The 22,621-nt window shown below is 47.2% G+C and overlaps 1 protein-coding gene across 4 annotated transcripts in view; it reads left to right on the plus strand.

Annotated features, from left to right (window-relative positions):
* The window catches only part of LOC126524007 (protein FAM204A-like), an 89,425-nt gene that overhangs the window by 13,179 nt on the left and 53,625 nt on the right, over positions 1–22,621 (plus strand). For 2 of the 4 annotated variants that reach the window (XM_055067023.2, XM_050172392.3), the window contains exon 2: positions 20,884–21,017. In XM_055067023.2, coding sequence (XP_054922998.1) covers positions 20,884–21,017 — 134 coding nt within the window. Of the gene's footprint in view, positions 1–11,733; positions 11,849–20,860; positions 21,018–22,621 lie in introns of those variants that run through there. The other 2 variants (XM_072288908.1, XM_072288909.1) reach the window with 2 other exon arrangements.

Genomic DNA, 22,621 nt, shown 5'->3' on the forward strand with positions numbered 1-22,621 from the left:
ATTCAATAACCAGGTGACAATGAGGAGGAAGATCTTTTTGTCAGCTTTCTCTACTGGTAAGAGGGAAGTGTAGCACAATGAAGAGACTCGTGGAGCACGCACATGCACAGGGCCGTGTTCGTGTGCATGCACCTTCCGATGTCCTTGGCTCTGCGTGCTCACTTGTTGTCTTTAGGTACCTGAAAGAACCTCGCAGGCCCTGTTTTTGACGCATTCGTGCACCACTCCACGATGCACGAGCGGTGCGAGTCGTGAAACGGGTGAAACATCGCGGAGCACAAGCACACAGCTATCGAGGACCATGAAACTGACGAAACTGCCCGTGGCGGTCTGTGCACAGCAGCGCACGCTTCCCAATAATAGCAGATAACGAAACATGAGACTTCATGCAGTGGGCTAAACTGGTGCCGGGCCGGCCGGCGCGCACAGTCGAAGGCGAGGGAGTTGTGAGGGAGCGCAAGGGGGAGAGGAGTTGAGAGGAGGGGTGAAACGGCACGGCCTTGTGATCGTGCCCTTTCGTGCAAGGAAAGTGGACTTACTTGCGCCTCTGATGGACGGCGCCAATTACCTGTGCTATCGAACCGGCGGAGTTTCCGAGGCCAGCCTGTGCCATGCCTGTACTCCTTTTCTGTTTTTCTCCCTCGGCAAGCACGGAAATGCGCCGCGGAAGCAGTGGTAGTGGCGGTAGATGCCCCGACAAAGCGTAAAGCTGTGTAGCTTGAGATGAAGCTGCAAATTTTACCAGACTCAAAGTACCGGCTTGCGCAGTCAATGAAATTGACGATTCTGAAAACCGTGAGTTCACGAATGCTAGAACCAGTGACCTTGCTGATGAACAGAAACGGCGGGATTTGTGCACCTGGCCGAATCCCCCATGTGTGAAAACAACACGGTGGCAGCTGCTGACATTACTGAACTCCGGGAGCACGTCGGTACTGGCGATAAAATAGGAAGTGCTTCGATGGAGGAGTTTCTGAGTGCAGATAGCGCTGCCTCGTTCTGCGAAAAGATATCCGATGGGGCGAACATTGTCGCGACAGACGGCGGCGTTGTGCGACGGAGGCGACGAGGTTGACAGTGGCTCATCTTTGACATCGACCCCAATGTACACGCAAGTGTGTACTGTCGTCTATAGAAGGTCTAATTGATTCAGCCAAGTTTCTCTGCAGCTTCTGCACCTAGGCGTTCGATTCCCCAAGATGCACCCTGCACTACCGTGCTCGATTGAACAGGGTGCAAGGCAAGGTGCCACCGCGGTGCAGTGCACCCTTGAACCTTGCAGCGAGTGGGTGCAGCCCGGCACACCATAACTGGCACCCCCTGCACCTTTTCGTTTGTGGTGCCGTGCACCTTTTTTTGGAATCGAACAAACCTACAGTCGCTCACTGATCTCATGCATGCTAAATTATAGCCGCCAGTGTTTGCGCAGCCGCTGGATGCGATGCACACCGCGGTTGTGAACCTGAAACTCCCGCAAAAGCAAGTGCAGATTTCTGACTATTTCAGCATACCTGACCCTTGACACGCTGTTTAGAGGTATAAATAAACATATCATTTTTCACAGCCTTCTTTCTCCAACGACAATTTTTTTATCGTAGGTGTCAAATTTGGTTTCAGAGCTGCGAAGGTATGTTCGGCAGCTTTTTCAAAAAATTTTTTTACGGTAGCCCAGATATACCACTAATCGGTTATAACGATCGGATTTTTCATTCTTGATATTATAAGTGGTTGCACAATAGTAGTTTGGTATAGCACATGCCTCCAGGCCCTTGCATCTCAAGGGCACTGTTAAGGCAGTAGTGCTTCTTGCAGATTATCTGACACATTTTACTATATCATCATTATTTCACAATGTACCTTTTGTGTCCATTGTACAGCTCATTAACCATTGGCATAATTTTATCTTGTATAGGTTTTATGCACTTTATAGCGACTGTCTTTTAGGCCTCTTTGCAGCCACGTAATATCTACCTCTCGTTATTCATAGCTCCACTGCAAACTCATTAACACCGGCGTGGTGCTATTTGGCCATATTGGCCCTTGCGCCACAAGACACTACATTCATCATCATTCTTCTTGAGGCTGTTTGACATAAACGGAGTGCTTATATTTTAACAAAAATCAATATTCATGAAAAAAATGGATTGCGTCAATAATTTCATGCTCTCAGTTCAGGTGATCAATATGCAGTTATAAAAAACGCCCTGCCAAGCTTGTTGGATAAAGAGCTTTATGTGTTAAAGGGTTTGCTTGTCTTTTCAGCAACATGTGAATGGAAGAACAGGTTTTTTGTGTTAATATTTGTGAAGAAATAATGCAAAATAAAAACAATGACCTTTTTATTTGGCAGCTTTAGATTTCTGCTTGGATTTGAAGCATGAATGAATTTTCTATAAGATGTAAAACATTGCTGTGTTTTTGCGGCCCAGCTAAAGACTGGAAGTCCTGAAAACTGCTTGCTAGCTAGCAGCCAAGAATAAATTTGTACCAGAATGCAATCGGGCTGCATACGGATTATCGAAAATTCTGTGATATGAATAATTCAGCTAAGGAGAGCTTTATTGTTCAATAAAATACTAACCATGGGCACTTTCAGCCTTGATTCAGTCTAAGTAAGTGAGCTAACCGCTTTTTAAAAATGTATCAGTAACGTTTAGACCACAAAGTTAGGTAATTATATGACATTTATTTCCAAACAAAATACCACAGTCATTCATTTGATAAATTTTCCCAGCGACCACAGGAATTAGTACTTTAGTCTGCCGGTAACGGTATTTCAGCCATTTTGATGCACAATGCTGCTGTTTTTCTTGCATGAATTAAATTGACTAGCACTTGGATTAAGGCTGCTGGCGCTTGGGTTAAACATGTTGTCTCTTGGATTAAATAGTACGGCACTCAGATTTCTTAAGCACCCAAACATGTATTATATATATAGTTATAAAATATAGTCTATATATAATAAAGACTGTTATAAGCAAAAATATTGCATGACAGTACATTTTAAAGGCCAGCTTGTGCCAAGCATGTGGTACCTTGGCTTCAAAAGAGGAAACAAGGAGGGAAAAGGAGCTAGCACAGAAGAGGTAAAACAGTGTCGCAGAGCTTCGTTTTCCATTGATGGTTTCAGTAGGCATTGGGCCATGGGCAGGAGTGGATTACAGTACCAAATTGAAAGCAACTCATACCAAAACAACTTTAACAAAAGGAGTTCTCTGCACAAAGCATACAGCCTAAAGGATAATCTGTGTACTGTACAGACTGAATGCTTAAAACCACAGCCAGAAAGAAGTACACGCACATGCTTCGTGACTTAACCCTGTGACTTGCATCATGACCTAACGAAGTTGCCGAATGGTTCATCATTTGAAAATGTCAGCGTCAGTGACTGTTGTAACGAAAGATGACATAATGCGCATTATGCGCTATCGGTTCTTCCCCTTTCCCTCATCTTTGGTTCGGCTGATAAATACGGTCTCGCTTTTGAAATAAACGTCTGTCTCTGCTCAACTGTCACTGTCGCAAAGAGTGGTGACGAGGGTACTGATAGCTTTGCTCCCTGTTGGCAATAACCATGGTGGGTCTTGAAAGCCCAGTGCACTTCGACGAAGCCACCAACAACTGGCTAGCATGGCAAGTGAGCCTGGAAGCATTTTGCAAAGATAACGGCATGACAGATGTGAAGAAATGAGGTCGAACTAAGCACCCACACTGTGGACATCATCAGTGGGCGTTGTGCACACAAGAAAGTTAACAACCTTGTGTACAATAAGGCAGTGGAATGCCTGCAGCAGCAGTTTTCATCAAAGCTGAACGAGATAGTTCAGCCGTACAGGTTTTCCATGTGAGATCAACTTCCAGGGGAACCTTTGAAGGGCTTTATCGTGGCTATTAGACTATCAGCTGACATTTGTAACTTTGGCATGATGCTGGACCGGATGCTATGTGGCAGCATAGTTTGCAGTCTATACAGAGTGCAGCAGTATGGCAACAGCTACTGGCAAAACCAGAGTTAAAAAGAACCCAAGCTGAAGACAGTAGGCGATCAGCTGCCATCTTTCAGGGGTCCCGCCAGTCGGAAACCTTGCTTCAGGTGTGGTGAAATGAGGCACGACTCAGCTCAGTGGTGTGGGGGCCATGTCACCAGGACTTGTTCTTGCCGCTTAGGCAATGGAAGAAAAGGTGTCGCAGCACATCAATACCAACCAGTAAGCCTTGCGGAAACACTCAACGGAAATGCGCTGGACGCTCGAGTGGAAGGCTTGTTCATGGTCCAAGCGATGGACGTTCATGTCAGCAACATCACCACTATGCAGCAGCTCGTAAAATCTTTTGTATGGGGCGGAGTAATGGTGAAGATGCTGCTCATCAGGGGATCACTGGTGTCAGTCATCATTGGTGTCGGTCATCACTTGGCCAAACTACAAAGAGCACAAAGCTGCCTGGCCAAAGCTACAGCACTCACCACTGAAACTGACTTGTGTTCTCAGAAATTGGCCTGTGCAAGAGCAGCTGAAGCTCATGTTATCCTCGGAGGACCATACAGTGGAAGGCATCCCGTGAAAACAGTGTTGGGGTGTTCTGGTCTCAACCTTAGGGACCAAAGCCTAGTGCAAGCATTTGACATGAATTAGATGCCAGTGCTGAGCGTAACCAGTGCTGGTGAGCTATCAGGCAGTCAAGTTCCCAACAGAGTTAACATAGACGGCTTGCTTGAAAAATTTGGATGTATGTAAACCATGCTCTGGGTCTAATAATGAGACCACCCGCGCATTCTCACTTCGACCAGGCGCAGATATTCTAAAGCACGGAAAGTGCCTCACACCTTATGCTCGAAGGTGAGCACAGAAATCTCAAAGCTGGAATCCTGGTGCTGGTTCTGCACTGGGAGGGGGCTGCACCAATGGTGGCGGTGCAGCCCACTACAGGCAAGCTTTCAAAATTGCGCAAGGTATTTAATAAAGAAAAACACGAACAAATCTCAGTGCATGAAGAGACATCACGACAGGTTTGGTACACTGCAACGAAGTGACATACGTGATTCTATTGTCATGCAGTGTGACGTATGTAGGCCAAATGGACAGATGCCTGAATGACAGATGAAAAGAGCACGAGTACAACGCAACAAAAGCAATCTCTGGACATTTAAGTTTCTGTTGCAGAAACTGCAGTTGCACACCTTTGTTGGAAGATAATAGCGTACTATCCAAAGCAACTGATCGGCTGATTAGAGAAATTTAGCAGCTCTTCAGATAAAAACAAATTGTGCAGATCCCATACACTGGGGGAATTGTGCGAAGCATTTTGCTGGCAGCTAGCTATACAGCATTGTTCGGGGTTCTGCGAATTGTTACTGTTGCATAGCCATGGCGTGCTTGCAGTAACGCCAGACCAGTGAAGCATCAGCGTAGTCAGTAGAACAAAATGAACGTTTATTCAAAGGTGTAGAGCATATTTATAAGTAGCCGAGTGACAGGAAGATAGGAAGTAGCACGTGTTAGTAGTGACCGACCGACCTCTGAAGGATCGCCAAATGAGGTGATAAAAGGTGCACGCACTTCGAAAACACACGTGGAGTTGCAACATTCCTTCCTCCTCAGAAATGAAAGCGTTGCACTGCCTTGCATAATCTCGTTGAGCGTCTCAGAGTTTGTTGAGCTACACCTGTGCTCAGCGGGGCCACTGGAATATCTGGTGCTGCAAAATCTTGAGAATCGGTGTCATTTGGGATGTGCTGAGCAGTCATTCCTTCTTCCGGGCTCACCATCTCTCGATGCTGTAGTTGTGTTGCTTGGTCTGGCTCACTGCAATGTGGGGTGGTTGTAGTTACTGTCGGTTTATCCCCTGGTGCTTCTTGCTGCGGGCGGAGCTGGTCTACGTGCCGCTGGACGACTCCGCCCGATGTTTGCACGGTCGCTATTCTCGCTCCAGACGTCGCCTTCACATGGCCGAGCACCCACTTGCTCCCTGCACCGTAACTGTGGGCCTACACATCACTTCCAGGTAGCGGCGGCCAGTCACCTTGGTTCTCATTTGGTCCTGGAAGTACTGGAGGAAAGCATGTGCCCAAGTGTGAGCGTATTTAATAGCCCAAAAGCAGCTCTGCTGGGGATTTACCCGATTTTCGCGGAGCCCTCTAGTAGTTAAAAAGCTACCGTGCTAGGTTATCTTCCAGTTTTCCTTTCCTCATTTTTCAAAGGCCATCTTTCATAGTTCGCACTGCCCTTTCCGCAGCACCATTAGACTTAGGATGGTATGGAGCACATCGAAGGTGCACAATGTTGTTGTTAGCCAAGAACAATGCGAAGTCTTGACTGGCAAACTGGGTACCGTTGTCAGAAGCGATCGTGCGTGGTATTCCAAACCTGCTGAAAGTGTCGCGCAGACAGTTAATGGTAGTCTGTGTTGAAGCATGCAATAAAGGTATTGCTTCGAGCCATTTGGTGTCATCATCATCATCATCAGCCTGGTTACGCCCACTGCAGGGCAAAGGCCTCTCCCATACTTCTCCAACTACCCCGGTTACATACTAATTGTGGCCGTATTGTCCCTGCAGACTTCTTAATCTCATCTGCCTACCTAACTTTTTGCCACCCCCTGCTACGCATCCCTTCCCTTGGAATTCAGTCCGTAACCATTAATGACCATCGGTTATCTTCCCTCCTCATTACATGGCCTGCCCATGCCCATTTCTTTTTCTTGATTTCAACTAAGGTATCATTAACTCGCGTTTGTCCCCTCACCCAATCTGCTCTTTTCTTATCCCTTAACGTTACACCTATCATTCTTCTTTCCATAGCTCGTTGCGTCGTCCTCAACCCTTTTTGTAAGCCTCCAGCTTTCTGCCCCTTACGTGAGTACTGGTAAGACACAGCTGTTGTACGCTTTTCTCTTGAGGGATAATGGCAACCTGCTGTTCATGATCTGAGAATGCCTGTCAAATGCACCTCAGCCCATTCTTATTCTTCTTATTGTTTCAGTCTCATGATCCGGATCCGCGGTCACTACCTGTCCTAAGTAGATGTGTTCCCTTACCACTTGCAGTGCCTCGCTACCTGTCGTAAACTGCTGTTCTCTTCCGAGACTGTTAAACATTAGTTTTCTGCAGATTAATTTTTAGACCCACCCTTCTGCTTTGCCTCTTCAGGTCAGTGAGCATGCATTGCAATTGGTCCCCTGAGTTACTAAGCAAGGCAATATCATCAGCGAATCGCAAGTTACTAAGGTATTCTCCATTAACTCTCATCCCCAATTCTTCCCAATCCAGGTCTCTGAATACCTCCTGTAAACACGCTGGGAATAGCATTGGAGAGATTGTATCTCCCTGCCTGACACCTTTCTTTATTGGGAGTTTGTTGCTTTCTTTATGGAGGACTACGGTGGCTGTGGAGCCGCTATAGACATCTTTCAGTATATTTACATACGGCTCGTCTACACCCTGATTCCGTAATGCCTGCATGATTGCTAAGGTATCGACTGAATGAAATGCTTTCTCGCAATGAATGAAAGCTATATATAAGGGTTCGTTATATTTCGCAAATTTCTCCATGACCTGATTGATAGTGTGAGTATGGTTTATTGTTGAGTAGCCTTTACAGAATCCTGCCTGGTCCTTTGGTTGACAGCAGTCTAAGGTGTTCCTGATTCTATTTGAGATTACCTCAGTAAATAATTTGCAGGCAATGGGCAGTAAGCTGATCGGTCTATAATTTTTCAAGTCTTTGGCGTCCCCTTTCTTATGGATTAGGATTATGTTAGTCTTCTTCTAAGATTCTGGTACGCTCTTAGTCATGAGGCATTGGTATATAGGGTGGCCAGTTTTTCTAGAACAATCTGCTCACCATCCTTCAACAAATCTGCTGTCACCTGATCCTCCCCAGCTGCCTTCCCCCTTTGCATAGCTCCCAAGGCGTTTTCTTCTTCCGGCATTACTTGTAGGATTTCAAATTCCTCTAGACTATTCTCTCTCACATTATCGTTGTGGGTGCTACTGGTACAGTATAAATCTCTATAGAACTCCTCAGCCACTTGAACTATCTCATCCATATTAGTAATGATATTGCCGGCTTTGTCTCTTAACGCATACATCTGATGCTTGCCTATTCCTAGTTTCTTCTTCACTGCTTTTAGGCTTCCTCCGTTCCTGAGAGCATGTTTAATTCTATCCATATTATACTTCCTTACGTCAGCTGTCTTATGCTTGTTGATTAACTTGGAAAGTTCTGCCAGTTCTATTCTAGCTGTAGGGCTAGAGGCTTTCATACATTGGCGTTTCTTGATCAGATCTTTCGTCTCCTGCGATAGCTTACTAGCATCCTGTCTAACAGAGCTACCACCTACTTCTATTTCACACTCCTTAATGATGCCCATAAGATGGTCATTCATATCTTCAACACTAAGGTCCTCTTCCTGAGTTAAAGCCGAATACCTGTTTTGTAGCTTGATCCGGGATTCCTCTATTTTCTCTCTTACCGCTAACTCATTGATCGGCTTCTTATGTACCAGTTTCTTCCGTTCTCTCCTCAGGTCTAGGCTAATTCGAGTTCTTACCATCCTATGTTCACTGCAGTGCACCTTGCCGAGCATGTCCACATCCTGCATGATGCCAGGGTTAGTGAAGAGAATAAGGTCTATTTCACTCCTAGTCTTGCCATTCGGGCTCCTCCATGTCCACTGTGGCTTGCAGAAGAAGTTATTCATTATCCGCTTATTATTTTGTTCGGCAAATTCTACTAATAACTCTCCCCTGCTATTCCTAGAGCCTATGCCATGTTCCCCCACTGACTTGTCTCCAACCTGCTTCTTGCCTATCCTGGCATTGAAGTCGCCCATCAGTATAGTGTATATTGTTTTTACTTTACCCATCGCCGACTCCACGCCCTCATAGAAGCTTTCGACTTCCTGGTCATCATGACTAGATGTAGGGGTGTAGACCTGTACGACCTTCAATTTGTACCTCTTATTAAGTTTCACAACAAGACCTGCCACCCTCTCGTTAATGCTATAGAATTCCTGTATGTTATCAGCTGTATCCTTATTAATCAGGAATCCGACTCCTAGTTCTCGTCTCTCCGCTAAGCACCGAGCACTGGTAGCACAGGACGTGCCCGCTTTTTAGCACTGTGCATGCTTCTTTTGTCCTCCTAACTTCACTGAGCCCTGTTATATCCATTACTGGGAAATAGTATCTATTGTCGACAACAAACTGTTTCGTAAGGCTTTAGCTAACATTGTATAATTAGGAATTATTAACATGTTATTTACTTGCCATACACACAAGCGACTAAGGACGACCCTGGTTAACATTGCAATAACAGGAATTATCAAGATGCTACTTTGTTTACATTGTCTGTCGTAGTTACAAATGTTGGGCAAGATATTACATTAGTAATTAGTAATTACTAACACACTGCATTGTTTATTTTCCGTACTTTATTGTTATACTTCCCGTTTTCCCACTCCCCTCTGTAATGCCTTCGGGCCTTGAGGGTACCATAAATAATAATAAAAAAAAATTACTGCCCTCTAATTCCTCCAATAGCACTGCTAGACTCGCCTCACTGGATAACATTCTAGCGTTAAACATTGCCAGGTTCAGATTCCAAAGGCGGCCTGTCCGGAATCAGGGATTCTTAGCACCCTCTGCTGCGTCGCAGGTCTGACCGCCGCTGTGGTCAGTTGCTTTGCAGCTGCTGGGGACTGAGGGCCGCGGTTTGATTGTTGTATTCATATAGGAGGTTGTCGCCAAGTACTGCACCAGGGTGGCCAATCCTGCTCTGGTGAGGGATTGCATTACCGGTTCTGGTCACCGGGATCAGGCCGCACTCCAGGCCTGTTTATGCAATTTTATCTACACATGGATTTCTTTTTTTTTATCCGGTGGAAAATTGCGCTGCTCTTGCACGCGAGGCGGATACCTCTATGCCACCGCTGCACCTCTGCACCATTTGGTGTGTGCGTCGACTACTACGAGTATCATTTTCCCGCAGATTGGACCCGCGTAGTCAATGTGAATATGGGACCATCTTTCGCTTCTTTCAGGCCAGTTAACGTCGCGGGCTGTAGTTGGCATCTGCAGATTTTGCACACAGTTCTGGCACTGAGCAGATACCTGTTCAATATTTCTGTAGAGGCCTGGCCACCAGAATGAAGAACGTGTGTCAGATGTAATTGCCGGTGAACCCTGGTGCATTTCATGTAGACAATGCAGCACTTGCTCTGTAGCTTCGGTGGGTATTATGACCCTATTACCCCAGTACACCAGTTCATGGGCTACGGATAGTTTGAGCTTACGGTAAAAAAACGGCAGTACGGCCTGGGCCATTCCAATTGTGTTTCTGAGCCACCCATGTAGTACTGTATGTACCGTTTGACCTCGACCAGGACAGGGTCAGAAGACGTTAATGCCTTAAGCTCACGCATTGTTATGGCGCCATTGTTCAGGTGGTTTAGCGACAGTACATAATCAGGCAGCTAACCGTTGTCGTCAGATTCCGGAGATCATTGTGCAAGTCGTCTCAGGGCGTCAGCGTTCAGCATCTGTCCTGGTGTGCACTGTAGCCGGTATCGGTAGGCCCTCAGGTGGAGCGCCCAACGTTGTATCCGTGCGGCGGCCATTGTGGGCGTCTGCTTGTCTGATCTCAGCAGGCCTAGCAATGGCTGGTGGTCAGCCACCAAGGTAAATTCCCGACCTAGAAGGTAGTCACAGAATTTCGTGACGCCGAATACCAGTGCCAGTGCCTCTCGCTCGAGCTGTGAATAGTTGCGCTCTGCCTGCATTAATGTTTGCGAGCGGAAACTGATGGGCCTGCGAACGTTACTGGTCGTGTGAAACATGACAGCTCCCACACCGTACGGAGACGCATCACATTCAAGTTTAAATTCCTTCAAAGGGTCGTAATGAATGAGTACTTTGGTTGTTTTAAGGTTTTGCTTGGCAAGATCAAATGTGAGCTCTTGAGACTATTTCCATTGCCAACGTGCATTCTTTTCAAGCAGTTAATACAGTGGAGCAAGTGTGGTGGATGTGTTCGGCAGAAACCTCGCGTAAAAAGTAATCATACCCAAAAATGAACATAGCTCGCTGACATTACAAGGGCTCCGTGCCTGCATGATAGCGTCAAGGTTTTTCTCTGACAGATGAAGCCCATCACGATCGATACGATGCCCTAGATAAGTTACTGCTGGGCTGCACAAGTTGCACTTATTGAAGCTTAGCTTTACACCATGCTCTCGGAAGCACTCTAAGACGTTTTTCAGCCTTTCACTGCTGTCAGTCGCTCTTTTGGAAATGAGTACATTGTCAGGAGAAGCCTCTGTTCCTGGAAGGCCAGCCAATACCTCATCCATTTTTTCTTTGGAATATCACGGGCGCAGAGACTATCCCAAAAGGATGTCTGTTGTAGAAAAATAGTCCTTTTGGCATATTAATGATGCAAACTTTCTTCACATTATTGTCTAGTGCCACTTGATTGTATGCATCCCGTAAATCCAGAGTGCTGAAACAGTCCCCATTGTGTAGTTGGGCAAACATATCCTCAATGATTGGCAATGGGTATTGCTCAGTTGGACACGCTGGATTTACTGTGGCCTTGAAATCGCTGCAGGTTCTTACTGCACCGCCTTTTTTAAGCACTACGACTTTGGGCGTGCTGTCGCCGGTGCCCGTTCAGAGTGTGCCGCCGGCGACAGCACGCCCAGAGAAACTAAACGGTCTAGTTCAAGTGACGCTCGTGTAGCATGTATGGAATGGGTCTGGCCTTACAGAACTTGGGTACGGCACCTTCCTTCATGTGCAGGCTTGCTGGAGGACCCTTGATTAGCCCCAGTTCTTGGAGAACATGTCATGGTAGTCATTGAATATGCTGTTTCTTTTCGCTTTCTTCTTTTGTTTACGCTGAGTCCTCTACAAAACGAACCACCAGAGCACCTGCGCTGTTCAGCTGCTGAATTAAATCGTGACCGCAGAGGCCTGGTATCGCACAGTCCAACACGGTCAGCGCACACTCCACTGTCGCCCCTTTCGGACAAACCTGGAGTGCAAGCTCCCTGAGTACTGGAAGGCGTCCTGTGTAGCAGGATAAATTCAGGCTGGACGGTTTCAGTTTCAGCCATTGCTCGCGGTGCTTATCGTACAGTTGACGCGGGATGACACAAATAGGCGACCCAGTATCGACTTCCATGCTCAGCTGCACACTGCATCAAGGAAATGTTCGGCAGATCGGCAGTTTCAGACAGCTTTTTCGTTGTGATACCAAAGTCCTAGTGTGGGCAGATTCGTGTTCCTCTTCTGCTGAGGCTTCCATGCCCAAAAGGGTGTTAGTTTGCCCCATCCTTGCTGTGTTTTGTTCTTGAGCCCCGCAGCTTCGACATTTCCTTGCAAGGTGACCATGTCGTCCACATTGGTAACAGCGAGCGTTACTACTGCACCTAGCGCATTCTTGACGTGCGACAGCCCTCCTCTCATCTAGCAGAGTTTCCTTCTGATGCACCTGTATTTTTAACACGGATGTCGTTGCCAGTTTGATCATGTGTTTTACATCACTATCTGCAATACCTCATCCTCAGTACCTCATACCAATACCTCAGCTGCAAGGGACATTGCTTCAGCGTCTTGTAGCGTTAATTCCTGCTTTGCCAGTAGCTGCTTCTGCAGGGCACCTGACTGTATACCTCACACAATGTGATCTCAGCGTGCGATCTCATAGCGTGCAAAGCACTGCCAAAATTGGGGTTGTCAGCTATTCGGCAAATGTCTGCCAGGAATTCATTAATCAGCTCGCCCTCCACTTGACAACGACTGAAGAACTTGTAGCTTTCGGTGATTTCGTGTCTCTTGGGACTGTAGTGCTCACTCAAAACTTTGACGACTTCGTCATACATCAACGCATTTGGCTTGCGCGGAGCCACCTTCCCTGCCAGCACTTGGATTGTATGCGTATTGACACGTGTACTTGTATATCTCTATCGGGAAACCACGTTTCACCGCCTAACAAATGTTATCGCACAGCGCAGGACGCGCCTGCATGTATTGGAAGTTTCTCAAAAGTTATCGATGGTTCTATCCACTGTCTGTTTTTTACTGAACCTTGTGTTATCTGATTTCATCGCGTGACGCGAATGGTGTAGAATTTTGTGGAAGATACGCGGGTCCCAGCGATTAGTCTGCAACATTCGATGACTGATGTATAAAAGCCTACGCGCTTAACCCGCTGATCAGACTTTGACGATCGCAGACTGTGTTCGCCGTTGTCGCCATTCTCTAAGTGTAGCCTGTTTTTGAGGGCACAGGTTCGCCCAATAAAAGCTAGCTTCGTCTCTCACAGTATTGCTACTGTGTTCTTTGTACGTCACTACCACGTGACTTCTGGTTGAGGTGCTTTACGTTCATGTACTGGACGGCCCCGACAAGCCGTGATCCAAACCCAGACCGCGAAGACAACACCAACGTCGTCCCGGAACATCGAGCAAGCCGCCGGCTAAAGCAGCTGCCCCCGGAACATGGACTTCTACCAGAGACGACCAAGAATATCGTGGCCAAGACAGCCTTAATGGCAGCCACAGCATCGCCAATAGTTCTGCAGCAGCCCAGAGAGCTACCGACGTTCTGCGGTTCCACATTCGAGGACCCGGAAAGCTGGCTGGAGACGTATGAGAGGGTCGCTACATTTAACAGCTGGGACAGCGACGACAAACTGCGACATGTCTATTACGCATTGGAAGACGCCACCAGGACATGGTTCGAGAATCGAGAAGCCACCTTAACGATGTGGGAGCTGTTCCAAAGCGGCTTCCTGCGAACATTTACAAACGTCATATGAAAAGAGCGAGCCCAAGCTCTACTAGAAACCAGAGCGCAGCTGAAAAATGAGACTATCGCAACCTTCGTGGAGGAAATGACCCATCTGTTCCACCACGCCGACACGGAAATGTCTGAAGAGAAGAAAGTCCGCCTACTCATGCGTGGTGTGAAAGAGGAACTTTTCGCCAGAATGGTAAGAAGCCCACCGAAGACCACCGACGAGTTTCTTCACGAGGCCACGAGCATCGAGAAGACACTGGAAATGCGGAAGCGGCAATTCGACCGCCGCACCAACTCAACAAACTACGCCGGAGTTCAATCACTGGTCACTGACGACCTGCGCGGAACTATCAGGGCCACTGTGCGCGAGAAACTGCGCAAAGTCTTGCCTTCATCGCAGCCTCAAGTGGCCTCGATCGCCAACATCGTGAAAGATGAGGTTGAGCAATTGCTTGGAGTTCCTGAGGTGCAACCTCAACTACTGCAGCCCCAGTCAGAAGCGATGACCTACGCTGCCGTCGCATGCCATCAAAGTCCCCCTACGCAACCCCGCCAGGGCCTTGTAATGCTGCAATTTCGTCATCCACTGCCGCCGCCACCAGCACGCCCACCCGTCGCCCAGTGCAGCTACCCGAGGAAGACAGATGTCTGGCACGCTCCTGACCACTGCCCGCTCTGCTACCACTGCGGAGAAGCGGGACACGTGTACCGACGGTGCCCATACTGGGAGATGGGACTGCGAGGGTTCACCGTTGACACACCTCGACCACAGATTGGCGAACGACCTCACGATATTGCCGACTACCTTGCTGTCACTAAGTGGAGCCCTCAATGACTGTCCCATTCGCTGTCACCAGGCCATTACCTGTCGCCGCAGCGCCGACCATGCACTGGCCCAGCCCGGGGCCGGTCTGTGAGCCCATATCCGGAAAACTAAAAGCAGCAACCGATGGAGGTGCGGTTGCTGTTCATCGAACTGACAAAGATCCTCCGCCGCCGCCGAAGAGAACATCTCTACGACATAACAATGACACGCCGCTGTCCCGACGAAGTCTGGAAGTAAAGAATACGCCGACGAAAGACGGCCTGACGATGCCACATACCAGCCACTGGTCAACGCGATGCAGCCGTGGTCCGACGCCAACACCTAGCTGTAACGCAAAACATGCTTCGACATGCTTCGTGATGGCCACGCAGTCACTGCCATAGTGGACACAGGGGCCGATTACTCCGTAATGAGTGGACACATCGCCACCCTGTTGAAGAAAGTTAAGACTGCATGAGAAGGCCCTCAAATTTGGACCGCTGGAGGACATCTCATTTCGCCCACTGGAATCTGCATGGCAAAAATTACTGTTTAAGACTGGACTTACCCTGCCACCTTCGTTATCCTCCAACAGTGTTCACGAGACGTCATTCTCGGCATGTACTTCCTGAACCAACATGGTGCAATCATCGATCTGAAGTCAGCAGATCGGGATGGACTTGTTGGGACCCTTTCCGACGTCAACAACCGGAAATAAGTGGATAGTCGTGGCAACGGACTGCCTCACCCGCTTCGCTGAAACTAAAGCACTGCCGAAAAAAAGCACAGCCGAAGTGGCGAAATTCTTTGTCGAAAACATCCTGCTGCGACATGGCGCCCCAGAAGTCCTCACCACCAACGAGAGGAACGGTCTTTACAGCGGTGCTCACCCAAGCCATTCTGCAGTACTGTCAGACAAGGCACAGGAGGACAACTGCCTACCACCCACAGACGAATAGTCTTGCGAAGTGCCTGAATAAGACCCTTGCCGACATGCTAGCAATGTACGTCGACATCGAACACAAGACCTGGGATGCCGTCCTGCCGTACGTAACCTTCGCTTACAACACGGCGGTGCAAGAAACAACACAGATCATGCAGTTCAAGCTGGTGTACAGCAGGAACCTGACGATGACTCTCAATGCCATGCTGCTGCATGTCACCAATGAAGAGAATCTTCATGTTGCCACCTATCTCCAGAGCGTCGAAGAAGCCCGACAGCTCGCCCGCCTACGGATCAAGAACCAGCAGCGTAACGACAGCCGACACTACAACCTCCGACGACGCTATGCGAGTACCAGCCCCCCGACCGTATTTGGATTTGGACCCCGATACGCCGACGAGGACTCAGTGATAAACTATTGTGATGCTATTTCGGACGCTACAAGGTCATCCTACGTGTTGGTGCACTGGACTATGAGGTTGTGCCGGACGACATTTTGCATTCTCAGTGGCACCCCGCACGATCTGAAGTGGTCCACGTGGTGCGTCTTAAGCCCTTTTGCTCACGCTGACGAACATCCTTATTTTGTTGTTTCTCTGCTAGGGGTGTTTTTGTTTATTACTCTCGCTTGTTGACAGCATTGGGTTGATGCTTTTTTTTTTTGACACGTGTACTTGTATATCTCTATCGGGTGACCACATTTCACTGCCTAACAAATGTTATCGCACAGTCCAGGACGCGCCTGCATGTATCGGAAGTTTCTCGAAAGTTATTGATGGTTCTATCTGCTGTCTGTTTTTACCAAACCTTGTGTTATCTGATTTCACCGCATGATGTGAATGGTGTAGAACTTTGGGGAAAACACGTGGGTCCCAGCGATTAGTCTGGAACATTCGACGACTGATGTGTAAAAGCCGACGCGCTTGACCCACTGATCTGACTTTGAAGATCTCCAACTGTGTGATCTCCAACTTTGAAGATCTCCAACGCCATTCTCTAAGTGTAGCCTGTTTTTGTGGCGCAGGTTCGCCCAATAAAAGTTACTCGTCTCTCACAGTATTGCTACTGTGTTCTTTATATGTCACTACCACGTTGCCTGCTAGCACTTGGATCGTATGCATATTTAACGTGGCAACCAGCAACGCTCTTTTCTTAGTCGAGTCTTCAATCACATCCGCTTCGAAGTATGCTTCTACTTTAATAAGGTACGGCTTCCACTTATCTTTGCCTTCGAAGTCTGGAAGGTGGTGAGCCATGATGGCCTTGGTTTCTCGGTTTTGCGTGGGTTCCGGTTCAGTGTCGACTTTCACTGCATGGGCAATGTCCATCTTCATCGCCACTGTTGCATAGCCATGGCGTGCTCGCAGTAACGCCAGACCAGTGAAGCATCAGCGTAGTCAGTAGAACAAAATGAACATTTATTCAAAGGTATAGAGCCTCTTTATAACTAGCCGAGTGGCAGGAAGATAGGAAGTAGTATGCGTTAGTAGTGATAGTCCGAACTCTGAAGGATCGCGAGATGAGGCGATAAAAGGTGTGTGCACTTCGAAAACACACGTGAAGTTGCAACAGTTATCGGGTTGACCAATGTGTTTGCGTAAAACCAGTAATTGTGTGTGTGATGAGAGAACAGTGAACCAGAACTAATGCAAAAGTGCATGTGTGTGATGACAGCAGCAAGACGACGACGATGGCAACAACAATTGCATGATTTCGACCACCGATCGGGTTCACGTGAATGAGTGGCATCGAGGTGTGAGGTGGATAAGAAATGCAGAAACTAGATGGGCACGGACTGCAGTACGTGGTATTATTTGGTGAACACAGATGGACGACTTGATGACGATACTGTAGCACAGCTCATGTCTTTTTTAGCCAGCCAGATGTGGTGCACTGCTTGCCTTGGCCGAGCCACGACAACGCTGCCGTAGTGAACTTTGGTGCAGCAGGCCTTGATTAAGCAGTTGGGTAAGACGAGAAGGACCTTGAAAGTCTGGTACAAGCTTCGGGAGAAACGAGGAGGCAGTGCATTGCTGTCCAGTGTTTGGAAATCAATGCTCATGTGGAACTCCCTTTTCAATTGCCATTTGAACAAATCTAATTACCACCCAGTATTCCGCTGCCAAGATGCCGGGATCTCCACATGCTATCTGGCTCAAGTGCAGGTAGCACGCAAGAATCAGAGGTGAGAGCTGGATTATGAAGCTGGAATGAGAATGCAATGACCATCACAGCATCACAAAGACAAGCATATAGTCATCGGCCCAAGTTAGACAATTTAGTCAATTGGGTTGGCATGTCATTCATGTAATTCATACTGTTTAGGTCATGACATGCATGCCATGAAAATATGTCGTGGCATTGATGTCATAACATGTCGTTCATTTTATGTATGCATGCATGTCATGCCTCCCCCCCCCCCCCCCCGCCTATTCTGGTATATGCCCAGTTGAAGAAATGGCCATGACGGCCTCACGACGTAGGAGTCCAGATAGGTACACTCAAAACACTTGAAGTTTGCAAGGAATACTTCGTATTAAATGGCTGGGTGAACCTTGTGTCGGCATGCCCTCTGTTATGCTGTCAGAGAAAAATGTCGACTTTCTTTCAGGATCTGTTATGCATGTGCAGTAGGCTTTTTCTTTATCCTTCTCTTTGTACTTGCGCATATCTACAGTCCATTCTTAAACAACCGGTATTGATTCTGCACATTCAAGGAATAAACCTTCAGTTTTCAGTGAACCTTATGATCGTCCCCATCTGCTTTTCTTGTCCCTCATGTTCTCTGGCACTGTTTGCCACTATAATGAACCAACATGCCCAACAATACATTTTGATGAACAATTATTTTAAATTTGCATTCTGCAAAAATAAAGTTAGCTGATTAGATTTCTTTTATTGCCAGATTTGGCGGCATGCTACATTTTTTTTTGCTAGAAATGTGGGTGGACATAAGATTTAAATTATGTTTAATTGCTATGATGTCTTTTCTGGTTTTCTAGTTTGGATTCGTAAATAGTGCACATGCATTCCATTTGCGGGCATGGTAGAATCAGGCAAATGGCAAATGATTCAGTCGTTTGCTTTGGCACTTTTTATGCTTAGTTAGTTAGTTAGATCAATTTGGTTGGTCCCATCAAGGTCAAAATAATGGAAATCATATGTACAATGTAGAATCTGATATAAACAGTCATCACTGTATGGACTAGAATCAACTGCTCTCGAATCTGCATCTGGATCAAGTGCAGATAACCTCAACCCCCGTCACCATCTGTCGTCATAGCCCATGCAGCAGCTTTGTGTGGGAAGGATACCGGGCTGAGTGGCATCCTTCACACTGGTTCACTAGTTTTTGCAGCCCCTGTCTAATATTGCTGCCACCCAAAGGCGCTCCAGATTCCGGTCTATTGTAAAAATGTTCAAGGTTGTACATGAAACGTGCTATATAAGATTGACAATCTTTACAGCTACAGGCAATGCTCAAGAAATAAAATGGAAAATCTCAACACGCGACGGTACAGATCAAAAAATATATTTCTTTAATGTACCTCTAAACTGTTCTAATAATTTTCCATTTACCATGTGGCTAGATTGAAGTTAAGACCAAGAACACTTGACACTTTTTAATGAAAAGAGAGAGAAGCATGGAATGGGTGGTTGCGTGTAGCAATGTTGTTGACATATCTTCATGTTTATTTCCCCTATTGAGTCAAATAATAGTATCTGTAGCTTGTAGAACTGCCACGTGCAATTGTCTTATCTAGTTAGAATGAGGGATCATTCTCCTAGCACTCCAATCTTGTGCACTTTGAAGCACAGAATCCATGAAAAGGGGAATTTGTGACAGCCAATACATTTGCCCAAAGATTGAAAAGCAAAGCATCTGCAGGGAGGTGGTAGTATGCACGTTGACCTTCATCATGTGGTCGCCTTCTGTGTCGCGACATATACACCTCCTGGGAAACGCAAAGAAAACTGGTTTGGAGAAAGTCAGTTACAGCAAATTATTTAGGGTGCTCTGAGGCTTGCCTCTATCTTTTTTTTTTTCAAGGTTTTCAAGACACAGAACCTTCATATGAAGCAAGAGATAAGTAAAAAATGTCCTGCCAGCCCCCGGAAAGTGCATGAAGTAACCTAAAAATGCCTAATTGCATTGGAGTGCTGCTTTAAAACTTAAGTACCAAAGGCTTGGCCACTCAATATTGTCATGTTACCATGACGGTGAAGAACCACGCATGTGATGAAACTATTTTTGGGCGAATCTGTGCCCAACTAAACAAGTAACGTTCTGCACAATGATAGCGGTGAACACACTCATCGGTCGTCAAAATGGGATCTACAAGTGAAGTGCATTGGCTTACATACAGGGTGTTTCACATAACTTAAACCAAGGATTTTAAAAAGTGGTTAGCCACATCTGAATGAAACCAACATCATATGCTTTGCCATCATGTGGCACTCCTTAGAGTATTCTTTATATTCTGCTTAATTAGTCAATTAACTGAGGTGAATTGTGCAAAATATTTAGTATTCACCTTAGAACCAAGTGTATTTCGTTGCATTGTAGAGGGGATTCGGAAATGACCAATCCAATTTTTTGTGGCAACGTACATGCTGCATGGGGATTTTTGTCGGCGTTTAAAGAAAGCCCGCAAAATATGAAATAAAGCCACATGGCTGTGCTATTGTATTGCAGCGCTCTCAACCGCACTTCGCACGAAAGAACAGTGCACGCGCACTGTGGCAAAGTGAGCGGTCACAGCTCTAGGTATCGGCTTCACAGTATGTCAGCATCTTTGGCTGTGGCACACGGAAATGAAGTGCCGTCGTCCCTGATAAGTGATAGACTCGATGCCTTCAAGGTTGAAAGGGGAAAATGGGCATCCACCCGACCTGTAGCATGAAGCTGGAAAGAAAACTTGGACAGGGTTCTCAGAGTGAAAGCTTCACAGTTGAAGAAAAGTTAGCTCTGGGCAGAGACCTGAACTCGGGACCAGCTTTCTGGGGCAGTCGCTCTACCATCCGAGCTAGCCAGGAGCTCATCCGAGCTATTCCCAGGCTGGGATGAATTTTTCTTTAATTGCGAACCTTTCTTTCTGAGGAACCTGTTCGGGCTTCTTTTATAGCTTGGTGCTACAGGTTGGATGGATGTAAATATTTCTCTTTCAGGCATGGCCAGTGTTATGCACTGTGGATTGAGATTGTCATAGGTGACATTGTGTTCTCCTGGTGCAAAGCAGGATGGGAACACCTTGGGTTGCAGGTAGCGCCTACTTTGCTGGTGCATAAGGCCTTGCTCTGCTTCTTACAGTGCTCTGTGATGTTCCGGTGCAGAGGCTCGCCATTGCAAGCCTGGAAGCAGGGAGCCTGCGTGAGAGGAACACGGCAGTGCGACGTCGAATCGAGCAGCGTCGCATGGCTCGCCACAGGAGGCGGCAGCAGGCATCGAGCACTGAGGGCAACTCGTGGTGAGCCAGTATGCATGATCCATAGAGTTGCCTACAAGAATTACGTAGAGGGGGCATTGCAGTCGTACCTTAGCAACACCAAAGGTTGGGCTTGTTTTGCATCACATTTCAGCATGAACAAAACCGAAGAATAGAGAAGGACAAGCACTAACTTTCAACTAGGGATCATTATTGCAGATGAAGGATATACCGTATTTACCCGAATGAATGCGAGTATTTTTACCAAAAATAGAAGTGAAAAGTCACCCCCCGCGTTACATTCGAATACTAGGTATAATAATGCTAAGAAAGGCACCAAACACGCATTATCAAGCTCGCTTAATGTGCCGCATTTACGTGCGTGTCGATTGACCTGCTCCTTCAAAGTCGTGCGCTCCAAATTCAGTGGTCAGCCAATATGCGAACCACGGCCAGGGCGAGTCGCCAATGGGGTGATAACGCAAAAAAGGCAAAGCAAACCACACCAACGAGAGCACGCCAGCGACAAGTCACCTTGGAGGGACCAAACGCGCTGACAAGCGCATTTCTACTACGAGCACCCCTTGGCACGCGAAATGGATGCGCCTTTTTCTCACCACTAGGTGATTCTAGTGACGTAGCGATATGTTTGGGCCACTGGCGGCGCGTCCTGGGCACTTGTTTCCACGATAGTACCATGTGACCTACGCCACCGACTCCTCAGGCAGTGCATAGCTGCATTGTCTGTTCAGCGCTTCGACACGTTGGTCGGTTCTTGCCTGCTTAATGTGCCTACATCCAAAATGGCGTGCTCTCGCACTCAGTATACCACTGGCTTCAAACGCAACGCCACTCTACTCCCCGAAAAAGTTGGTAACTGAGTGGCCGCAAGAAGCCTGGACATCAATGAATCGCCAGGAGTTGTTCAATTGCAACAGTCATAAAAAAGGTTTCCGTGGGCCCAAGAAAAGCCGCTTCCCGGATTTGGAGCGTCGTCTTGCAGACTACGTTGGTTAACAATGCTCCCGGCTTCTCGGTGGGAGCATTAAAATGCTTCAGTGCAAAGCACGTGAACTTGCACAAGGCGCGGGTTTGGCGCCGAACCAATTCGAGGCATTACGCAGCTGGATATAGAAGTTCATGCGAAGGGCCAGTTTTTCCCTTCGATGCACTACCTCGATTTGTCAGAAACTACACGAGGACTTCGAGTCGAAACTTGTCGCATTTCAGCGGTATGTCATTGATCTCCGCCGCTCTACCAACATGCCACTTGGACACATTGGGAATGCAGACCAAACCCCTGTATACCTTGATATGCCAAGGGTTAGGACAGTGCACAAGTCTGGTGAACACGAAGTTCGGATTACAGTCTAACCCGACTATATCGAACCCGTTTACATCGAATTATTCTATATATCGAACAATTTCTGGGCACGGTATAGTTACAATGAGTATATATAGCAAAAATTACGTTTACATTGAACAAAAATAGCAGCGACTCCCGATATATCGAACGTCGAGCAGTGGAAAAGTGCCCCTAGAAGTTGGCTTTCCCTCGCGGTTGCGGGGAAACCCGATGGCACGGCTTCATCCAACCGCTCTCCCTACCGTGACCGCGCTGCTTCGGACGAGCCGTCGACACCCCC

Source organism: Dermacentor andersoni, chromosome 6 (genome assembly GCF_023375885.2).
Source record: "Dermacentor andersoni chromosome 6, qqDerAnde1_hic_scaffold, whole genome shotgun sequence".
Taxonomy (NCBI): Eukaryota; Metazoa; Arthropoda; class Arachnida; order Ixodida; family Ixodidae; genus Dermacentor; species Dermacentor andersoni.